At 36.4% G+C, this 18,679-nt stretch overlaps 1 protein-coding gene, 2 long non-coding RNA genes and 1 pseudogene across 4 annotated transcripts; 2 read left to right on the top strand and 2 right to left on the bottom strand.

Annotated features, from left to right (window-relative positions):
* The first annotated feature begins 386 nt into the window (after window positions 1-386).
* On the top strand, window positions 387-2,046 carry LOC126633506 (uncharacterized). The gene is made up of 2 exons (XR_007627081.1): window positions 387-556; window positions 1,588-2,046. It is a non-coding gene; the product is annotated as an uncharacterized LOC126633506 (long non-coding RNA).
* A 131-nt stretch (window positions 2,047-2,177) lies between these two features.
* On the bottom strand, window positions 2,178-3,943 carry LOC126633433 (UDP-glycosyltransferase 76F1-like). The gene is made up of 2 exons (XM_050304046.1): window positions 3,316-3,943; window positions 2,178-3,182 (listed from the first exon to the last, which is right to left on the bottom strand). Exons 1-2 carry the CDS (start codon window positions 3,794-3,796, stop codon window positions 2,290-2,292), a joined length of 1,374 nt encoding a protein of 457 aa, XP_050160003.1. The 5' UTR covers window positions 3,797-3,943; the 3' UTR covers window positions 2,178-2,289.
* Window positions 3,944-8,699: 4,756 nt separating this feature from the next.
* Window positions 8,700-9,664, bottom strand: LOC126614724 (UDP-glycosyltransferase 76B1-like; annotated as a pseudogene).
* Window positions 9,665-15,651: 5,987 nt separating this feature from the next.
* Window positions 15,652-17,795, top strand: LOC126633494 (uncharacterized). Of its 2 annotated transcripts, none has more exons than XR_007627079.1 (9): window positions 15,652-15,748; window positions 15,932-16,051; window positions 16,169-16,267; window positions 16,355-16,519; window positions 16,604-16,662; window positions 16,738-16,816; window positions 16,941-17,062; window positions 17,199-17,422; window positions 17,544-17,795. It is a non-coding gene; the product is annotated as an uncharacterized LOC126633494 (long non-coding RNA). The 2 variants fall into 2 exon arrangements; XR_007627078.1 differs by having other exon boundaries at window positions 16,165-16,267.
* Window positions 17,796-18,679: the final 884 nt, after the last annotated feature.

Genomic DNA, 18,679 nt, shown 5'->3' with positions numbered 1-18,679 from the left:
AAAAGTTACTTAGCATTGACCATGATCTAGTAATATTTGTCTTCATTATTAAGTGAGAGGTGAATGACTCAAAGCCCTGACTTAAGCTCTTCCCAATACTAAAGACAAATTTAAATGATAGCTAATTACTTTTACTTGCATATACAATAGAGAATTTGTTAGAAAATAGAGTATCACATCAAAAAAAATAACAAATAATAAACAATTTAAATGTAAGAGGTTCACTACTATTATTATCGAGACATTTTGTAATAAAATTTCACAACTATTAATATGTGGTAACATTCACAACAATGCCAATAATGTGATGTGGTGAGTCATGATGGGCCGCGATATTTGTTCGACAATGCCAATAGATTGTTTACACACCACACACACGGTGCGAAGCCAATTATTGAAGGCAGGTGTGGAGGACAGGGTGGTGACTGTGACTACATATTGAGGTGTTGGTAATGGTTGTGGAGAAGGCCTTTGGAGCGTAGAATGTTGGCCAGGTCTAGCATAGGCAGTGGGAAAAGTATCACCCTCCGGCCTTTGCTTTGCTCCATTTGAATTTGTAAGAGCGACTGTTTTGCTTACCTTGTGAACTTATTTCGTATATTTTATTACAACATTTACTCGTCCTTTGGAAAATTTATTTCAAAATGAATTCAATTATTTTTTGTGAATGAAAATTATATTTGATGAGTTGTGATTATTCATGAATAAAGTTGTGATTGTTCAATTAAAGAGAAAGAGTGTAACCTTTGCCTTTGGATTGAAGAGATGCAACTCTTGACTCGTCAAGAAAAGACACAATTATTATGAAGAGTCACTTTTACATCTACATAAAAGGCCTCATCATATTGAGTCATAGTCAATTAGATCAGTAGTCATACAAGTTCATGTGCCATATCAATCATGAGAGAGTTCAACACAATTATAGTTCGTTAGAGTCTTATAATTTAGTGTGCTACTATCGTATGGATAAGGAATATGTGGTTGCTTGGCTTGAACATGCGGTTGATTGATGGCCAAAGTTACATCATCCTACTGGGCTTATTTTTGTGTCCCTAAAAATCATTGAATCTTGTGAGCTTCCATTCAAAGGTATAACATTGCTATATTTAATTTTTATTTTTCTCAAAAGCTGTTATTAGCACTCTAAATAGCATTTTACATATTGTTGAACACCTTACATTAAAATTTATTATTAAATAACATAATACTCTAATATGAAATAACTATTTTGGGTCTCATAGTTTTAACAATAATAACAAAATTTATGAATGCACCCCAAATCTTGTTCAACCTGTATTCCAAATTTATTTTTCAAGCTCTCAAAAGCACTCCCACTGTCTATTCTAGAACAGAATTCTACCAATAAAAGTACAACACATGTTGATGAAAAAAGACAATTTTTTTACAAATGAAACATAAATTGACGTTTTGTAGGCTTCACATGAGATAAGATTTCAAATTTTTTTGTTATTTGAGTGATTCAACGACATCGTTATCCATATTAAGCATGGACTTGCTTTTGCTGTTAGGTTATGTCATGGAAGATTCACGTCGAGTTTTTTTTTTTTTTTTTTTCTTGATAAGTAGAATATAAAAAGGACTACGCCCAAAGACGTACAAACTAAGGAAAAACGGCAGAAACGAGACGGGAAAGCGTAGAAATGGTACATCAAAGCTTCAGTGTTGACCCCATTTCTAAAAACCAACCCCCAGAGAAAGACCATTCTTAGGATGGGGTTAATAGTGCAAAAGAAAGTATCGTCACCTTCTAATGTGAAAACAACAGGCGAATGGTATACACAAGATTGATGTGGGGTGTACAGTATGGGGAGTCTGGATCGTATGTAGAAAGTGTGGAGTGTGAGAAGAAGTGTGGCCGTGCGCCCCTAACCAACCATTGCAGGCTGGCACAATCCAACAACTATAGTTTCGATTGGAGGGGAAGTGATGAAGTGTTTGAACGATAAATCATGCTTATAATTGTAGGTATCTTTGCTAAGCCCAATGGTGTACTATTTATTAATATGCATAAATTTTTCATTCGAAGTTCTGTATTTGATTCTTTTTTTTTTAATTAGTCTTTTGTATAAAGAAAAAGGTAGTTGGACAATTGTAATGGCGCAAGGGAAAAAAGATACGATAATTATGAAAGATATGATAAAGATGATGGACAACCATTTTCCTTAAACATAATGAGACAGACGAATCATGATAATTATTGATATAATACATCATACATTAAAGGAATTTTAAAACAATATCTAGATTTTAGTTTCAAAAACAAACGATTTATAACGATAAAATGTGTTTAACCAAGCCATCCAAAGATTGGTACGAAGAGCCACCTTCTTTGAGGCAAAGCTTTGCCTTTTCCTTCAACTTTAAGGCTCTCTCTTTGAACTCTTCCCCTTCTTTCTCAACCATTAGTCTTCTAATTATTCTTTCAACCTCACCTCTCTCAATCCCATGCTCCAATCGCAGCCCTACCTTCCAAACATCACTCACAAATCTTGCATCCACCATTTGATCACTGAAACATGGCATACAAATCATAGGGACCCCTTCAGAAATGCTCTCCAATGTAGAATTCCAACCACAATGAGTCCAAAAGACTCCAACTGCTGGGTGAGCCAACACTTCTTTTTGTGGAGCCCATTTCACAATATGGGCCCTGTCGTTCAATGCTTCTAGAAATCCGTTGGGCAACACTTCAAACCAATCTGACTCTTGAACTAATTCGGGTCGAACCACCCACAAAAAGGGTTGGCCACTATTGGCCAACCCCCAAGCAATCTCCAAAAATTGAGCTTGATCTATCTTGGCAAGGCTCCCAAAGCTAACATAAGCAACAGATTTTGGCGCTCGAGTGTTTAGCCATGAAATGCAACTTTGGTCTTGTGCTAATAAACTACTTGAAGAAGAAGAGGTTGCAAGGCTACACTTGTGAAATGGACCTATTGGGAAAATTGGAATATTGGGGTAATATTCTTGGCGAATTGTGGCAAGTTCATGTCCTTCAAGATCTTCAAAAGTATTGAAAATGAGTCCACAAGAGGCCTTGGATTCATTTGTCGCGTTGGTTATCAGTTGATAGAAATCCTCAGGATCGCAATTGGGCATCGTGGGTAGGTCTTTAACTTTGATAGGTGAAAGCTCCGTTACCGGCTCTTCTAGTCGAGAATCTAATTATTGTCAAAATAGAAGGCCAATTGTAAGTTTTCTAGTCGAGAGTCTAATTATTGTCAAAATAGGAAGCCAAATATGAGATAAAAGAAAGACATTTGATAATAGAGTTTTGTTGGCTGGAGATTGTACTTGATATTGGTAGGTAACCCTTTTCCTTGAGAAGTGGAATTGCAGCATAAACAACGAAGGAAGCGGCACCCCCGGTCCTTAACATTATCCTCGGCAGCTTAAAACTCTCCGCAACAGATCGAGTGAAGTCGAAGAGAAGGTCGGTGATCAAGCATGCAATGGTGCCCTCCGAATTAACGTCATCGGATAACAACCCAGCCAAGCATTCTCTGAAAGGCTCAACACATTTAGCATTTAGAATAGAAACAAAAGCGATTAAATCCTTCATGGAGTCCTCGTTTTCTGTCAAGTCAACAGGGATTGAATGGTAGGTGAAGTGTGGATTTAGGGTTGAAGGATTGAGGGAGTTGAAGTTGGTGTAGATGATGGCTATGGAGAAGCCTTTGGAATGCAGAATATCGGCTAGTTCCAGCATAGGGTTTATGTGCCCTTGGAAGGGAAATGGGAAGAGGACCAGTCTCCTGCCTTTGCTTTGTTCCATTTTCCAGTCGACAATGTTTACGTTTGCTTAGCTTGTGACTCTGAACTTATTGTGAATGCTGACTGATGAGGCGGCGGAGCTCGAGAAAAAGAGATTTTTAATGTACAGACACACGTTATTATACAAGTGGAAGAAAACAAGGGGAAAAAACTACTTTAATTTATATAATATCATATAACGTGCGTTAGAAAAATATATAATATGGGAAATTTGCTCACGCATGACGCAATCCTGGAACCTTATCTTATTGATGGCTCTGTTGAAGTTGATGTTTTTACTCACCCCACATGTCAACCACCAGCTCCTTTTGTCGTTCCTTTTTTTTTTCTCTGTGGTTGCTAACAAAGATATACAAGGAAAATCATTGTTTATATTTACCAATTGGGCTTTGCGCTTATTTTTCCGTAGGGCCTTTCATTTTGTCTAGAAATTTCGATATGGATTCAAAGTAATTAAAAATTAGATCTAATTTAAAAATAAAAAATTACTAAAAATTAAACATATTTCAAAATAAACCTATAAAATTAGATGTATTTCAAATTTTTCCTTTTGTCTATTGGCAGTACCCTCGTATTCCTTCACAGTCCCATCAGTAATATATGCGCCCCCGTTGATCTTCCGCCACGTGCCATATTCCAAGATGGTCTATTCTTTTCTCTCTGGAAATCTCCTCGTCGAACCAAAGACTACCGAACACTTCCCTCCTCCTCCGTCCTCCTCTTGAAACAACCGGAACCATAAAACACGGCCACACAATTACGAAAATGCTCCCGTAATTTCACTATAAATACCCCTCTCCCCCACCGCACCAAAACTCCAATGTGTTTTTCTTATCAGTTTAGGTCTATTGACCATATTTCTACAAATGACCATTTTGTTATTATGTAAATGGAAAAACTCTAATTACTAAGTTATGGATCTTTGCATTGGAACACTTGAAAACCCTTCGCAGTTTACTTCTCGAACAAGACATCAGAAAATATTCAGAGGAGTTTCTGCTAATGGAGAGTTGGGGTAAGGCTATTGGAAAGCATTTGCTTGCAAGTACAAGCAACCGAAGGAACAATATGCCAGTAATTTTTTGGGTTCTTTAGAGAAAAGCTCTTGAAATCTTATTTTTCCAACAAAAACTCACATAATGTTAAACATTCAAATAAAACCCAAATTTCAAATAGACTACTATGTAGAGAAATATATAACCAATTATTACAAAATATTTACAACTTATGCCACAAAACCCTAATTATGTTTAGCAATTAACCCCATATGGAAATTCTACCTTTCTTGTATCACAAATATTAGTAACACAAATATATATACAAAAAAAAAAAAATCAATTAATATTCTTTTATGTTGTAGGTAAATTATTTTATTACATACAATAGACATTTCTTATTTGTTATTATATTTGCGTGTTAAAAATAATTTATCTATATTTATATGTAAAATGCAGGTAAATTAATTTGAAATCAAATAGCATTTATTTTGTAGGTAAATTAAAATAGTAGTTACATTATTTTGGTAAAGTTAAACATTGCCTAAATTATTTCGTAAAACTTAAACCAAGAAAAATTATCACCATTAAAATAAAACAGTAGATACATTATGACACATCCCGACCGAGATGTCCACTAGGACTCCGGATCGAGTTGTGCTGGTCGACATCTGGAAGGTGACGAAGTCATAAAGTGTAGTGATGTGGAAAATGTGAATAAATTTAAACCTAAAAGTGCCTAACTTTAAGAGTGCGCTGTGAGCGGGAATGAACTCATTTCACACGTGATGACAGAGCATAAGTAAAGTATAGTAAAGTGGATAGAGAATTATACCATTGAAGGTAATCGCCTATACCAATATTTGCCAAGAATCCTCGTCGATACGAAAGCTCAGCTACTAAAACCTGGAGGGGCGAAATACAAGGGTAAGTGGGCCTGAAAATAAAGTTTTAATAAAAACCTTTGAAAACATTATAACCCCTTACCGTAAAACCTGTATAGTTTTCAGAAAATAATACTACATCGGTACGAAAACCAATGCACCAGAGCAGCGAAAATTAAAGTATGCCATGTCATAATATCTTAACAATAATAAATGTAAGCTAGATGTGAAATCAGTATAAACTAGCATGCTAGTCGGAGTCACCTGACGTGCCATGTACGACTGGACCTGTAGCTCATCAACCTAGGCTAACACACGAGTCGGAGTTACCTAGTGGACCTGTACGACAGGCTGGGTATAAATGTGTACGCTTAAGTGCTACGATCATGTGAAAGCTGTGCGATAAATCACGGGTCATCTACGAGTCGGAACCACCTATTGTGGTCTGTACGACAGGCTGACACCATACTTAGATCCAAGGTGAGCGTGCGGTGCGGGAGGTGAACAATCATGTGAAGACTGACCCTACCCCGGGCGGGAGGACTAATACCGGGATGCAGCCTTGATGAGCTCTAAATAAATATGTGCATACCAAAATGATTCAACCATTTCAATCCACCACATAACTTTACCTAGACTTACCTGCGCATCCTGCGTTCACCTTAGCATTTCAAAGCATTCACAACAATTATATGCAGGTAATATGCATATGGATATGCCATGATGCAATCTAAAACTCAACCATATCATAGTATTTAAAAAAAAAATATATAAGACATGACGTAAAATGCATAAATCAATTTAAAAGCATTTGTGGAAACTATCAATCATATATATACACACTATAAAAAGGAAAAGACCCAATCACCTAGAGTCTGCTCTACAACTCCCTAGCACGAATATCAAGGCATCACGAACGATTGTCGCCTAGAACAATTATCAAATCACGTCTCAGAATTCTTATCGATAGAACACGCAACTTACATAAAACAAATCCCCAATGACGTTCTAAAATGATTTGAAACCCATTGACCAAAAGTCATACGTCGATCAAAGGCCGACTGTAGGATCCACAGCCCTACGTAACTCGATCCAGAAGATCCGCATCTTAGATTTCCAATCCGTAACTTCCCAAGAGTTTCAATAAGCTTCTAGAACAACATCCTAAAGTTTCGGAATGATCCAAATGTCGGATCTCAGCCAATTGCTAAAATTAAGTGACGGCTGACGTTTTATTTTACGAACTTACAAATTTAATTCGGAAAGATCCGTATGTCGAATTCCCAATCCATAAGTTCCTATGGCCCTCAAATATTACGTATTATAATGTATTAAGGTTTGGTGACGATCTAACGGTCGAATCGTTGATTCACAAAATGTCCAAGTAGCGGACCTTAGTGATTTGACAAAATTTGAGGATACTTTTGTCATTTTACCTTATTTAACGGAGATTTTTCATAGAATGACCAAAATGATTGACGGTAGACAAACTCAAGAACCAGTTCTATGAATTTTAAATTTCAGAGATCAAAATGAGGAGTTATGCCAATATCTGGTACCACTTTGATTAAAAAACCATTATGTTGTTAGCACGTTTGATTATCCAATATTAATACTAACAACTACGTCTCATGATTATGATTTGTACTGCTATATGTTAGATTACTTAAAAATAATAGACATTCATTATTTTATGACATAATTGGAGATTTAGATCATAGATTTAAGGGAGTTTTAACGAAAAGCCTACAGTATTGTTCACTTTAACAAAAAACCACATTTTTACATTAAAAAGTCAAACATGGTACTATTCACTTTACCCTTTATTTTGTCCTTATCGTTAAAACTCAAAGTTTTCAAGCCTTTTTCATTAGTTTTCCTTAGATTTAAACATTTATTTAATTAAAAATAATAAGAGATCGAGATCTAAATCCAACTATGAAAGATGAATGTATATATAATAGGTTTATGCATGTTCGTAACAAGTATGAGAATGAGATTCGTCTATTGGGAGACATCTTCTCAGATGAGTGTTTTGCTCTCTGGCGTTCTTTCATCACTTCAGACTTCATCTGTTGATAATTAATTATATATTAATTATCAATTAATTAGCACACCTCAAAGCTCAAAACCCAATTATGGGCAGAGCCACTAAGGGACCAGAGTGGTCACGGGCCCATCCTGACCATTGTTTAAGAAATTTCTAACGGCCTTAAGCTTGCAGTTGTAGAACCATGAGACATAAGAAAGAAGATGAATTGTCATCGTGAAGAAGTTGAGTTGAACGACATCGTATCTTATATTTTTCTAACAATTTTGTTTGCTTTGTCTTTGTGGATTAGTTAAACTCAGGGATGAGGTTTTAAAATCCACTTTATTTCTAAAGCAACCTAATCAACTATTATTTGTAGCCTTCCTCTTTGTCGTACTTTTTTCTGTCTATTTTCTTCCTATAATTTCAATTTTTTTAGTGGTTACCTTGCTCTCTACCTCCCACTTACTTGTATTATACACTTCTTTTGATTCTCTTTATTAAATTTAATGGCTCTTTCAGTTTTGTGAAGGTCATTTCGATTGCTCATGCTATGAGTTCGAAATACCCTCTCTCTAACAAAAAATTTTGGCTCCGCCACTGAAACCAATGTTTGAGCCCAATGTTACTCTCCAAGGTCCAACACTTCAATCACTTTCTAATAGGGACAAAGTCTTATAAAGTGAGGAAACATTTTGGTAGTGACCAATATGAGACAATGTAGAATGAAGATTTATACTAAAAAAAATTCCAAGAGTTCGTTTGCAAAGGTGGCGGATTGGATTGCTAAGCCCAGTGGTTTACTGTTTATTAGTATGTACATTACTCTTGAGCATGTTTATTAGTATGCATAAATCTTTTACTCGAGGTTCTGTATTTGATTCTTATTTCATCAATGGTGCTTTGTATAAAGAAAAAGATAATCAACCATTTGTAAGCGGGCAAGAGAAAAAAAAATGGAAGAATTCTGAAGGATATGATAAAGATGATGGATTACCATTTTCAAAAACAAATGATTTATAAGGATAAAATATGATTAACCAAGCCATCTAAAGATTGGTACGAAGAGCCACCTTCTTTGAGGGAAAGATTTGCCTTTTCCATCAACTTTAAGGCTCTCTCTTTGATCTCTTCCCCTTCTTTCTCAACCATCATTCTAATTGTTCCTTCAACCTCATCTCTCTCAATCCCATGCTCCAACTGCAACCCTACCTTCCAAACATCGCTCACAAATCTTGCACATTTGATCATTGAAACATGGTGTACAAATTATAGGTACGCCTTCACCTCTCCAATGTAGAATTCCAACCACAGTGAGTCCAAAAGGCTCCGACTACTGGGTGGGCCAAAACTTCTTTTTGTGGAGCCTATTTCATGACATGGGCTCTTTCGTTCAACGCTTTTAGAAACCTGTTAGGCAACACTTCAAGCCAGTCTGACTTTGTAACTAATCCGGGTCGAACCACCCACAAGGTTGGCCACTATTACCCCCAAGCAACCTCTAAAAATTGAACTTGATCTATCTTGGCAATGCTCCCAAAGCTAACATAAGCAACAGATTTTGGCGCTTGAGTGTTTAGCCATGAAATGCAACTTTGGTCTTGTGCTAACAAACTAGTTGAAGAAGAAGAGGTTGTAGGGCCGCACTTGTGAAATGGACCTAGTGAGAAAATTGGAATATTGGGGTAATATTCTTGGTGAAGTGTGCCAAGTGCTTGTCTTTCAAGATCTTCAAAAGTATTGAAGATGAGTCCATGAGAAGTCTTGGGTTCATTTGCCATATTGGTTATCAATTGATAGAAAGCTTCAGGGTCACAATTGGCACTAGTAGAAAAACATGTTTGGCCGATGGAACCTTGCGCAACGGAGCAAATTTCGTCGCGCAAAGTATGTTTACGCGATCCAAAACACAATACGTCGTGCAAAGTGTCGTTGCGCAAATACCGTTTGCGTGACATTTTGTGCATAGCGCAAGTTCTTGGCACTAAACAAAGAATGTTTTACCGCTTTTTTGCCAACTTTGCACGACGCATGTGCACTTGCGTCGAGCAAAATAGCTTTGCGCGACGTAGGTGCACTTGCGTCGTGCAAAGCTGTTTTGCGCAACGAAGACTAGCGTCACGTAAAGTCAACGACTTTTTCTGCTCCACTTAATTAGTTTGGGAGGCAAAAACTGTAAACCCAGTTGCAGCAGCTACCTCCTTCCCCCATCTCTCTTCAAAACCTTCTCTAATCCCTCCTTGCTCATAAATTCAACATATAAATGTTTCATCTCTTTTCATCATGCAATCCCTCCCTTGCTATTTGATGGTCTTTGATTTGGAGTAAGCAGATCTAATTTAGCTGTTGAGAATTGATTTTTTTTTTTGTGAAACGTGAATTGAATACTTTTGATGGCTTATATATATGAAGTTTCAATCATTTGTTTTGAATGTTTATTGTATAACGGTATAGAATCAATTGAATTTGATGAGGGAATGCTTGCTATTTGTTGCATCTTTACATTACAATGAAAATGAAGTCTAAGAGAAATTCCCATCACCTTCATCTATGGATTTGGTTGTCATTCCAGTCCTATAAGATGATCATGTTTTCTCGTTATGTTTGTGGTACTAGGACAGCATGCCAAAGCAATATCTTCCTCTTTTAGGCCAGCCAATTACATTAAACAGGTAACTGACTCACACTCTCTCAGTCAAACCACTTGGGGAACTTTTCTAATTTTAGGACACAACTTATCAAACCAACTACAATGCGTTATTTTTTTTTAATTAGATGAATGTTTATCTGGTTGATTATAATGATGAATAAGCACTTTCAGTTTGTAACTTTAGAAGGATTATAAAATGAATGAACTATTTGGACTATTTGGCTGCAAGAACCAGTTGCTTGTAAATGCCAAAAGTTCCTACTGACAATACCAAGTTTGAGTTGGTGGATTATTGGATGCCAATTTCTAGACACAGTTACTCTTTTGTGACTAAAACCTGACCTCTTTGGGTCTTTTTAGTTCTAGTTGCAATAGTCCTTTTCAGATTCTCTTGTGTAGATGCGTAAAGTGAAATAAAGGGTGCATAAATCACTTTATATTACAATGAAAATGAAGTCTAAGAGAAATTTAGGGGTGTAGTCAAACTAAGATTTTAAAGGATTTTAATAGTGATAGATTTGATAGGATTAAAGAAGATTAAAGACTCCTACAAAATTCATATGGATTTTTAAAGAATTTGAATGGATTGTGGTGGAAGGATTTGAAATCCTAGGAGTGAGGTTGTATTCTTTTTAGTCTTGGTTATATATACTTTTGGCTCTCAAATCCCACAAAATCCACAATTTATTGAAATCCTCCAAAATCTTAATTTTTTTAATACACTTAGATTTTGATGGATTTTAAAATCCTTTAAAATCTTTTAATTGACTACACCTAAATTTTAAAGGATTCTAAAATCCTTTAATTGACTACACCTAGATTTGAATGGATTCTAAAATCCTTTAAAATCTTTTAATTGACTACACTAGGATTTTAAAGTCTTTTAAAATCTTTATTTTCTTCGCTAAATTAATTTTATCTATTTTATTTAGTTTTAGTAATTATTGTGATTTAGTTTATTTGTATGCACATATTTTTGTACATCACCTACAAAATTGTTTTGTGTTGTACGAAGTTAATACTACTTAACTTTGTACACTTTTTCTTCAAGAAAAGCTTAGTTTCCCATTTGAGAATTAGTTGGATTTCGTGCATGGATGTGAAAGCATGACTGCGGTCCAATTAATTCTTGAATTGTCCCATTTTTTGGACAGTTTGGGAATGTATAGTTATGTGTTGTAGTTTGTGGTTCATAGATTAGGTTTTGATTGTGAAAATTTTGGTAACATTTCTTGATGTTCTTCGAGTACACAGTGGATATTATGTATCTACGACGTGCACTTGAAGAACTGTAAGGAGATGCTATCGAAATTAGCCCACGTCGAAATTTAATCCATTGGAATCGTAAATTACGGCACATAACTGTGTATTCCTGAATGAGATAGGGCCCTTACCGGAGGAATAAGGTGACAAGTTGTAATTCTTATACTTTTATTGGGATTGTAGGCAAGATGGACATACAGTGGATACATAATCATATAGATGTGTTGTTGAGTACTTGGATGGAATAGATGAGTTCATTGAATCTGCAACTAGACACAACCTAGGTTCAACTCATATTCGATGTCCGTGTAGGAGGTGTAACAACTCAATGTGGGAGACATTCGAAAATGTTCGATTTCATTTAGTAAGAAATGGGATGATGGAGACCTGTACTTGGTATCATCATGGAGAACGATTAGACCAAGCTTCGTCTTCATATGTGACACAAGTGGAGATTTTTGAATCTAATGTGGATCCTAGTGAACAAGTTATGAATATTCTAAATGACGTTTATTCATACGCCTTGAGCAACACCAATCAGGAAGAGGGAGATGATGGTTGTCCAACCATGGACAGTGAGGCATTAAAAAACTATGAAAAACTGTTGAAAATTGCCAAGCAAGAATTATATCCGGGTTACAAGAACTTTTCAGTGCTCACAGCAATTGTGGAGTTGATGCATGGCTAGATCAAGTTTCGTTTGTCAAAAAAGTGTTTTGATTACTTTTTGGGAGTTATCAAGAGGATGCTTCCAAAGGAGAATTGTTTACTTGAAGATCATAAAAGTGCCCAAAAAGTGTTGAAGGGTCTCAGATTGGGGTATGAAAAAATTCACGCATGTGTAAATAATTGTAGTTTGTTCTATAAGGAGAACAAACAGTTGGATAAATGCCATGTCTGCAATGAGTCGAGGTTTAAAATGACATCACAGAATAGAAAGACCAAGATTCCACAAAAAATAATGCATTATCTTCCATTGAAGCCTAGGTTGCAGCGATTGTACATGTCGATGCATACCACAACCGACATGAGATGGCATAAGGAACGGGTAAATGACGATGTTATGAGGCATCCTGCAGATGAAGAGTGGAAAGAATTCGATCAGATGTACCTTGATTTTGCAGCTAACCCGTACAACGTCAGATTGGGACTTGCCACCGACTGATTTAATCCGTTCGGGGTTTTAAACCAAATCCACAACACTTGGCCGGTCGTCATGTTTCTTTATAATTTGCCGTCTTGGAAGTGCATGAAAAAAGAATACATGATGTTGACTCTATTAATTACCGAAGATCCAGGAAAGTTCATTGATGTTTATTTGGGGCCATTGGTTGATGAGCTAAAAGATTTATGGGAAAATGGTGTTCGTACATATGATAAGTATACTAGGCAGATGTTCACCATGTGAGCGGTGGTGATGTGATGTGGACAGTAAACGATTTTCCCGCGTATGCAATGGTTTCTGGGTGGATGACTAAGGGTTATTTGGCATGTCCAATATGCAAGGAGAATGTAACATCGTCTTGGCATGCGAGAAAAGTTTGTTATCTTGGTCATCGTAGATGGTTCCCTTGGGACAACGAGTGGCGTCAGAACGATAAAGCCTTCTATGGCACAAAAGAGACTCGCCCAAGACCAAGAGAATGGTCCGGAGATGAGATTTTGGATAAGTTAAACCTTATGGAATTTGGTCATTTCGACAAAGGGGTCAGTAAGCCCAAACCAACTACACATCTGAACTGGACGCATAAGAGTATGTTATTTGAGCTCTCATACTGGTCAAAGTTAAAATTGAGACACAGCCTTGACGTTATGCATATTGAGAAAAATGTGTTTGATACTTTGGTCGGGACAATTCTAGACATTGAAGGAAAAACGAAGGACACGATCGAAGCTTGCCTCGATTTGGAACGAATGGGCATTAGGTCATCCTTATGGATGAAGAGAGTCGGTGGTACATTGAAGAAATGCCATCCCTTTTTTACAATTAAGCCGAATGGGAAGAAAGAATTTTTCAACTTTATTTCTTCTGTAAAGTTTCCATATGGAGAGTCATGACTGTCATGTGAACGTGAAGGGGTGTAAATTTTCAAACATGAAGAGTCATGACTGTCATGTGATACTTTAACGCCTTCTTCTGGTTGGTATTCGATACTTATTGCCTCTTGATGTGGTGAAACCAATTGTGTTGTTATCGAGATTTTTTTCGCAGTTGACTGCAAGGTGTTTGTGGAAGTCGGATGTTAAACAATTGCAGGATAACATTGTGAACGTCTTATGCAAGTTCGAACAAATATTTCCCCCAGCTTTCTTTACAAGTATGATTCACTTGCCAGATAAGGCATTGCTTGCCGGACCAGTGAACTGTTGATGAATGTATCCAATAGTAAGGTACTTAATTAAGCGTCTATATATATAACAAATTCATGATTAACGAACACTTTGAATAATTTGTAGCATACCTTTTATTTGTGCAGATATCTTGGTGAGTTGAAAAAGTGTGTTCGAAACAAGGCAAAGCCCGAAGGATCAGTTGTGGAGGCATGGCTCACATACGCGTCACTTACTTTTTGTGCAATGTATCTTCAAGATGTTGAGACAACTTTCAATCGTCCTTAACGCAAGAAAAAGAAACTATCTGTTTTTGCCCAAATTGCGCGACCTTGTGAAAGGCGAATCGTTTACAAAAAAGAACATGGAGGTAGCACATTGGTTCATACTCAACAATTGTGACGAGGCTTTGCCATACCTTGAAGAGCATGAACAGTTGATAAAGCGGGAACATCCTTCCCATTTCTATGCCAAGAAGCACCGTGACTTGTTTCCTTCGTGGTTTCACGCACATGTAAGTTGTATGTGGTTTGAATTGAGCATATTTTCCAACTTGTTCATGCCTGTTTTTAAATTTGGTTACACTAACATGTTAACTTTTTGTATATGTTATATTAGATGAACAAATTGAAGGAATTGAATTCACCCTCTTACGATGAAGAATTATATAACTTGGCAAGAGGACCGCTTCACGTTGAATTGTTCTCAGGTTGTCATGTCAATGGGATCAAGTTCTTGGGGGCAACACGTGATGAAAAGTTGTCTACTCAAAATAGTATCTCCATGTCCTGGGTGCGGGCGACGGTGAAGACATTGATTTTTATGGCAAACTAACTAGTGTGGTACAATTGTTTTACAAAGACAGGTGTCAAGTGATACTGTTTAAGTGTCTTTGGTTTGATACAAACCCACATAACTGAACAAGTGTTAAGTGAGACCATGGTTTACTATTAGTAAACACTACGAGACATTGGTACGATGAAGACCCATACATTTTGGCAACTACGGCGAAACCAATATTCTATCTAGACTACCCTAAAGCCGGTAATGGTTGGAAAGTTGTTCAGAAGATTGATCGAAGAGGGCTATATGATATTCCAGAACTAGATCATGATGACAATGTCGCTGACCAACAGTTATCATCTTCGATAGAAATTGGTGAAGAAACACTCTGGGTTACTAATATTGCCCAAGAACGGTTTGACGTACCTGGAGTTCCCGAATTTGAAATATCAATTGACCTTGGTGATCTGCCTCAATACAATGCACCGGAAGAGGCAAACGAAGATGATGATGAATGGGAATCCGGAAATGATAGTAGTGATGATAGCGAGAGTTATTATTGTAGTTCGGATGAGGATTAATATAAACTTGTAAAGGAAAAAGCAGGAGGCTGAGGGTTTAATACCGCTTCTCTTCTACCCAACTCTAATATTCCCAACAAATCATGTGATCATCTCCATTCTTTGATTAGGTATTTCTCTGATTTGTTTTTTTTTTTTTTGGCATTCAATACATTTGCTAATTTTGCTTCTGATTTTTGGATTTACATTATTATTCGTGCATTAAAGTCATAACAAATAATTGGTGATGTAATCGTATGAAACTCACCTTCTACCCCTTTTCCCATTCTTTGAAATTCATGTTTAAAGTCATAACAGGAAACACCCTAATTATCTTTGTTTAGCTGGTTCTCATATGATTGCACATGCTGAAAAGCTTTACATTGTCTAGACCAGGTCGAGAAAGTGATAGTGAGGCTGAAAAGCTTCGTCAAGTTAAAGCAGTGCTTGAGGAGGTATCTATTTTATTTGAAATTTCTGCTTTTTGTAATTCAATGTATTTAGTTATAATTTCTCTTTCTTTTTCTTTTATTTCCATCAGGAATTGAATTTACCTTTGTGCTTTATAGATTCATGTAGTATAATTTTAATATGAGTTTATTGCTTATCGATTCATTTTGTCTTGCAATTCTCAACAGAAAGTGAAACGGCTGATTTAGAATTGGAGCCTGATTTATCTCCAAAACTTATCAAGATCATGGAGCAAAGGTTATCACTTATCGAGCAGAGGAGTGGTTTTCTTCAGTCTCATTAACCAGGTTTACCTATGTCGTTGATTCTGTGTTTGCTGAATTATAGTTAAATGTAGTGTTTGACTAAGAACAAAAAACAAATTTTGGAATTGAAATGGTGTTGGACCTTTTGCTTGAAGACAGCCTGATGCCTCGGCAGAAGAGTATGCAAGGGCGATCAAGGAGCTACGGAAACTCAGCACTTCCATGGACCTTATAAGTCGTCTAAGAGCCACAACCAAGGTACTAACATAGAACAAAACCTTCAACATAAACCTTCATCCTTGTGCAGACCGAACTAAATCATTTGTTTGCTTCTCTGCTCTGTAGGAGATTAATGCTTTGAGGACTCTGATCGATGAATGTTCTCAAGAAAAGACATGCTTGATATGGTAACTACCGAATTGGATCAAGCCATCCACGAGGAAAGAGGGCAGCACAATTTGTTGCTCAAGTCCCTGCTTCCTAAGGATCAAGCCATCCACGAGGAAAGAGGTCAGAGCAGGTATTAAGCACCTGCCCAACAAATTTTTATTCCATTGCGAGTCTTTTATCTTTTTATTTTTTATATGACAAAAGATTTCATTGGGAACTGGTGGGGACGAGGCTTCTTTGTTTGCAATGGACATATTTAAAATGTAAGTTTGTATCAATACTTGTAAATTCTTGTATGCATTTTCTCTCGAGAGTCTGTGTCTAACAATTAACCACAGGTATGACAGATTCTCAAACAAGAAAGGCTAGAAGTTTGAAGTGGTGGATATAACTGAGTCTGATCTTAAAGGATGTAAGGTGTGATGTCTGATTTTAATTCATGCATTTCAACAGACCCAGATTGAGCTACAAGGTTGCTCACACAGTGCGACTTTGTTTCAGAATTATTTTCTTGTCATAATGAATTTGTACACAACTGCAGGTGAAGGTACTGGCCTGCTTCGCCTCCATAGCACCTATCGTCATGATCTTAAAATCTACAACTCTGATGAGGGCCGTGTGCAGTTATAGTCTCATTAGTGCTCATGGGTTTATATATTTTTTGTATGTTGCTCCCTTTTTCTTCTTGTCTTATTTGACCTCTATTTAAATGAAGTAAATTGCCTTATTGTTATGATCATTAGCCCCTGGAATTTTCATCATTTATAAGTTACATTGTTTACAAGATATCTGTTTACAGATGTCTGCAGCTGCTTTTGCTAAGGGCCTACTTTATCTCGGAGGGCAGCTAACACAAATCCTGGTCTATAGTATTTTTTTACATGATTGTGATTGCTTTAGGATGTTGAGGTGCATGACTGAATTTATTCCCTTTCTTAAGGTTTCCCTTGTTAGCAAGGACTCCTGTATGTGGGATGGACTCCTCTATGTTGAGGTGCAAGTGTTGAGATGGACGAAGCAAAGGTTTGTCATTTTACAGGTTGATTTGTTTTAGTTTTTGGTGTGGCGGAGCCCATAAATGAGAATGCTTCTTCTTTAACATATGTGATCATGTGATTCTCTTTTTCACATACTTCCCCTGCAGGCTAGGTTGAACGAGATTATTAAAGACGGGTAATAACAGTGCAACGCCTCCTTGGATGGCTGATGGAGGTGGTCTCCTTTGATGGCTTTCATAAAATATAATATAAGATTTTGTGGTATCCACTTGTATAAATATTTTAAATTGATGATTAAATCAGTTCGTTGTATTCATATAGAGTCAATAAGTGTAGCTGTAAAAAATCATCAAAATTGGAGTTAAAATAACCATTAAATTGTGATTTTTTGTTTATAACCGTCGAAAAGTTTTGTCTCATTACTTGATCTCTAAATGTTTGTTTTTTACGATTTTTTGCATATGCGATCTCGAAGTATATAAAACAAGTTTGACGGCTGGATCGTTGAAACTAATTTCGTACAATGCGTTTCCCATCAAGTTCAATGGTAAAAAAAAACTTTGCGCGACGTAGGTACAATTGCGTCATGCAAAGCTACCTATGTGCAACGCAATTGTACCTATGTCGCGCAAAGTTTTTTTTTTTTTTTTTGCTTTTCTTTTGGGGTTCTTGCATTGCCTTTTTCTTTTGTGGTATCTACTTGTGTAAATGTTTTAAATTGACGATCGAATTAGTTCATTGTATTCATATAGGGTTAAAGAGTGTAGCTGTAAAAAATCATCAAAATTAGAGTTAAAATAACCGTTAAATCGTAATTTTTCATTTATAACTGTCGAAAAGGTTTGTCCCATTATTTGATATCTAAATGTTTGTTTTTTGCGATGGCGTATGCGATCTCAAAGCATATACAAACAAGTTTGACGGTTGATTGTTGAAACTAGTCTCGTACAATGCGTTTCCCATTAAAACGAGAGATTCACTAACACATGGAGTTTATATATACTTTCATTAAGTATAACATAAGATTTTGTGGTATTCACTTGTGTAAATGTTTTAAATTGACGATTGAATTAGTTCATTGTATTCATATAGGGTTAAAGAGCGTAGCTGTAAAAAATCATCAAAATCAGTGTTAAAATAACCGTTAAATCGTGATTAATCGTTTATAGCTGTCGAAAAGGTTTGTAACGTTACTTGATATCTGAATGTTTGTTTTTTGTGATTTTTGGCGTATGCGATCTCGAAGCATATATAAACATGTTTGACGGTTAGATATTTGTAA

Source organism: Malus sylvestris, chromosome 1 (assembly GCF_916048215.2).
Source record: "Malus sylvestris chromosome 1, drMalSylv7.2, whole genome shotgun sequence".
Lineage (NCBI taxonomy): Eukaryota > Viridiplantae > Streptophyta > Magnoliopsida > Rosales > Rosaceae > Malus > Malus sylvestris.
Note: the sequence above shows the minus strand (reverse complement) of the source record. Positions and strands in the feature narration are given on the sequence as shown.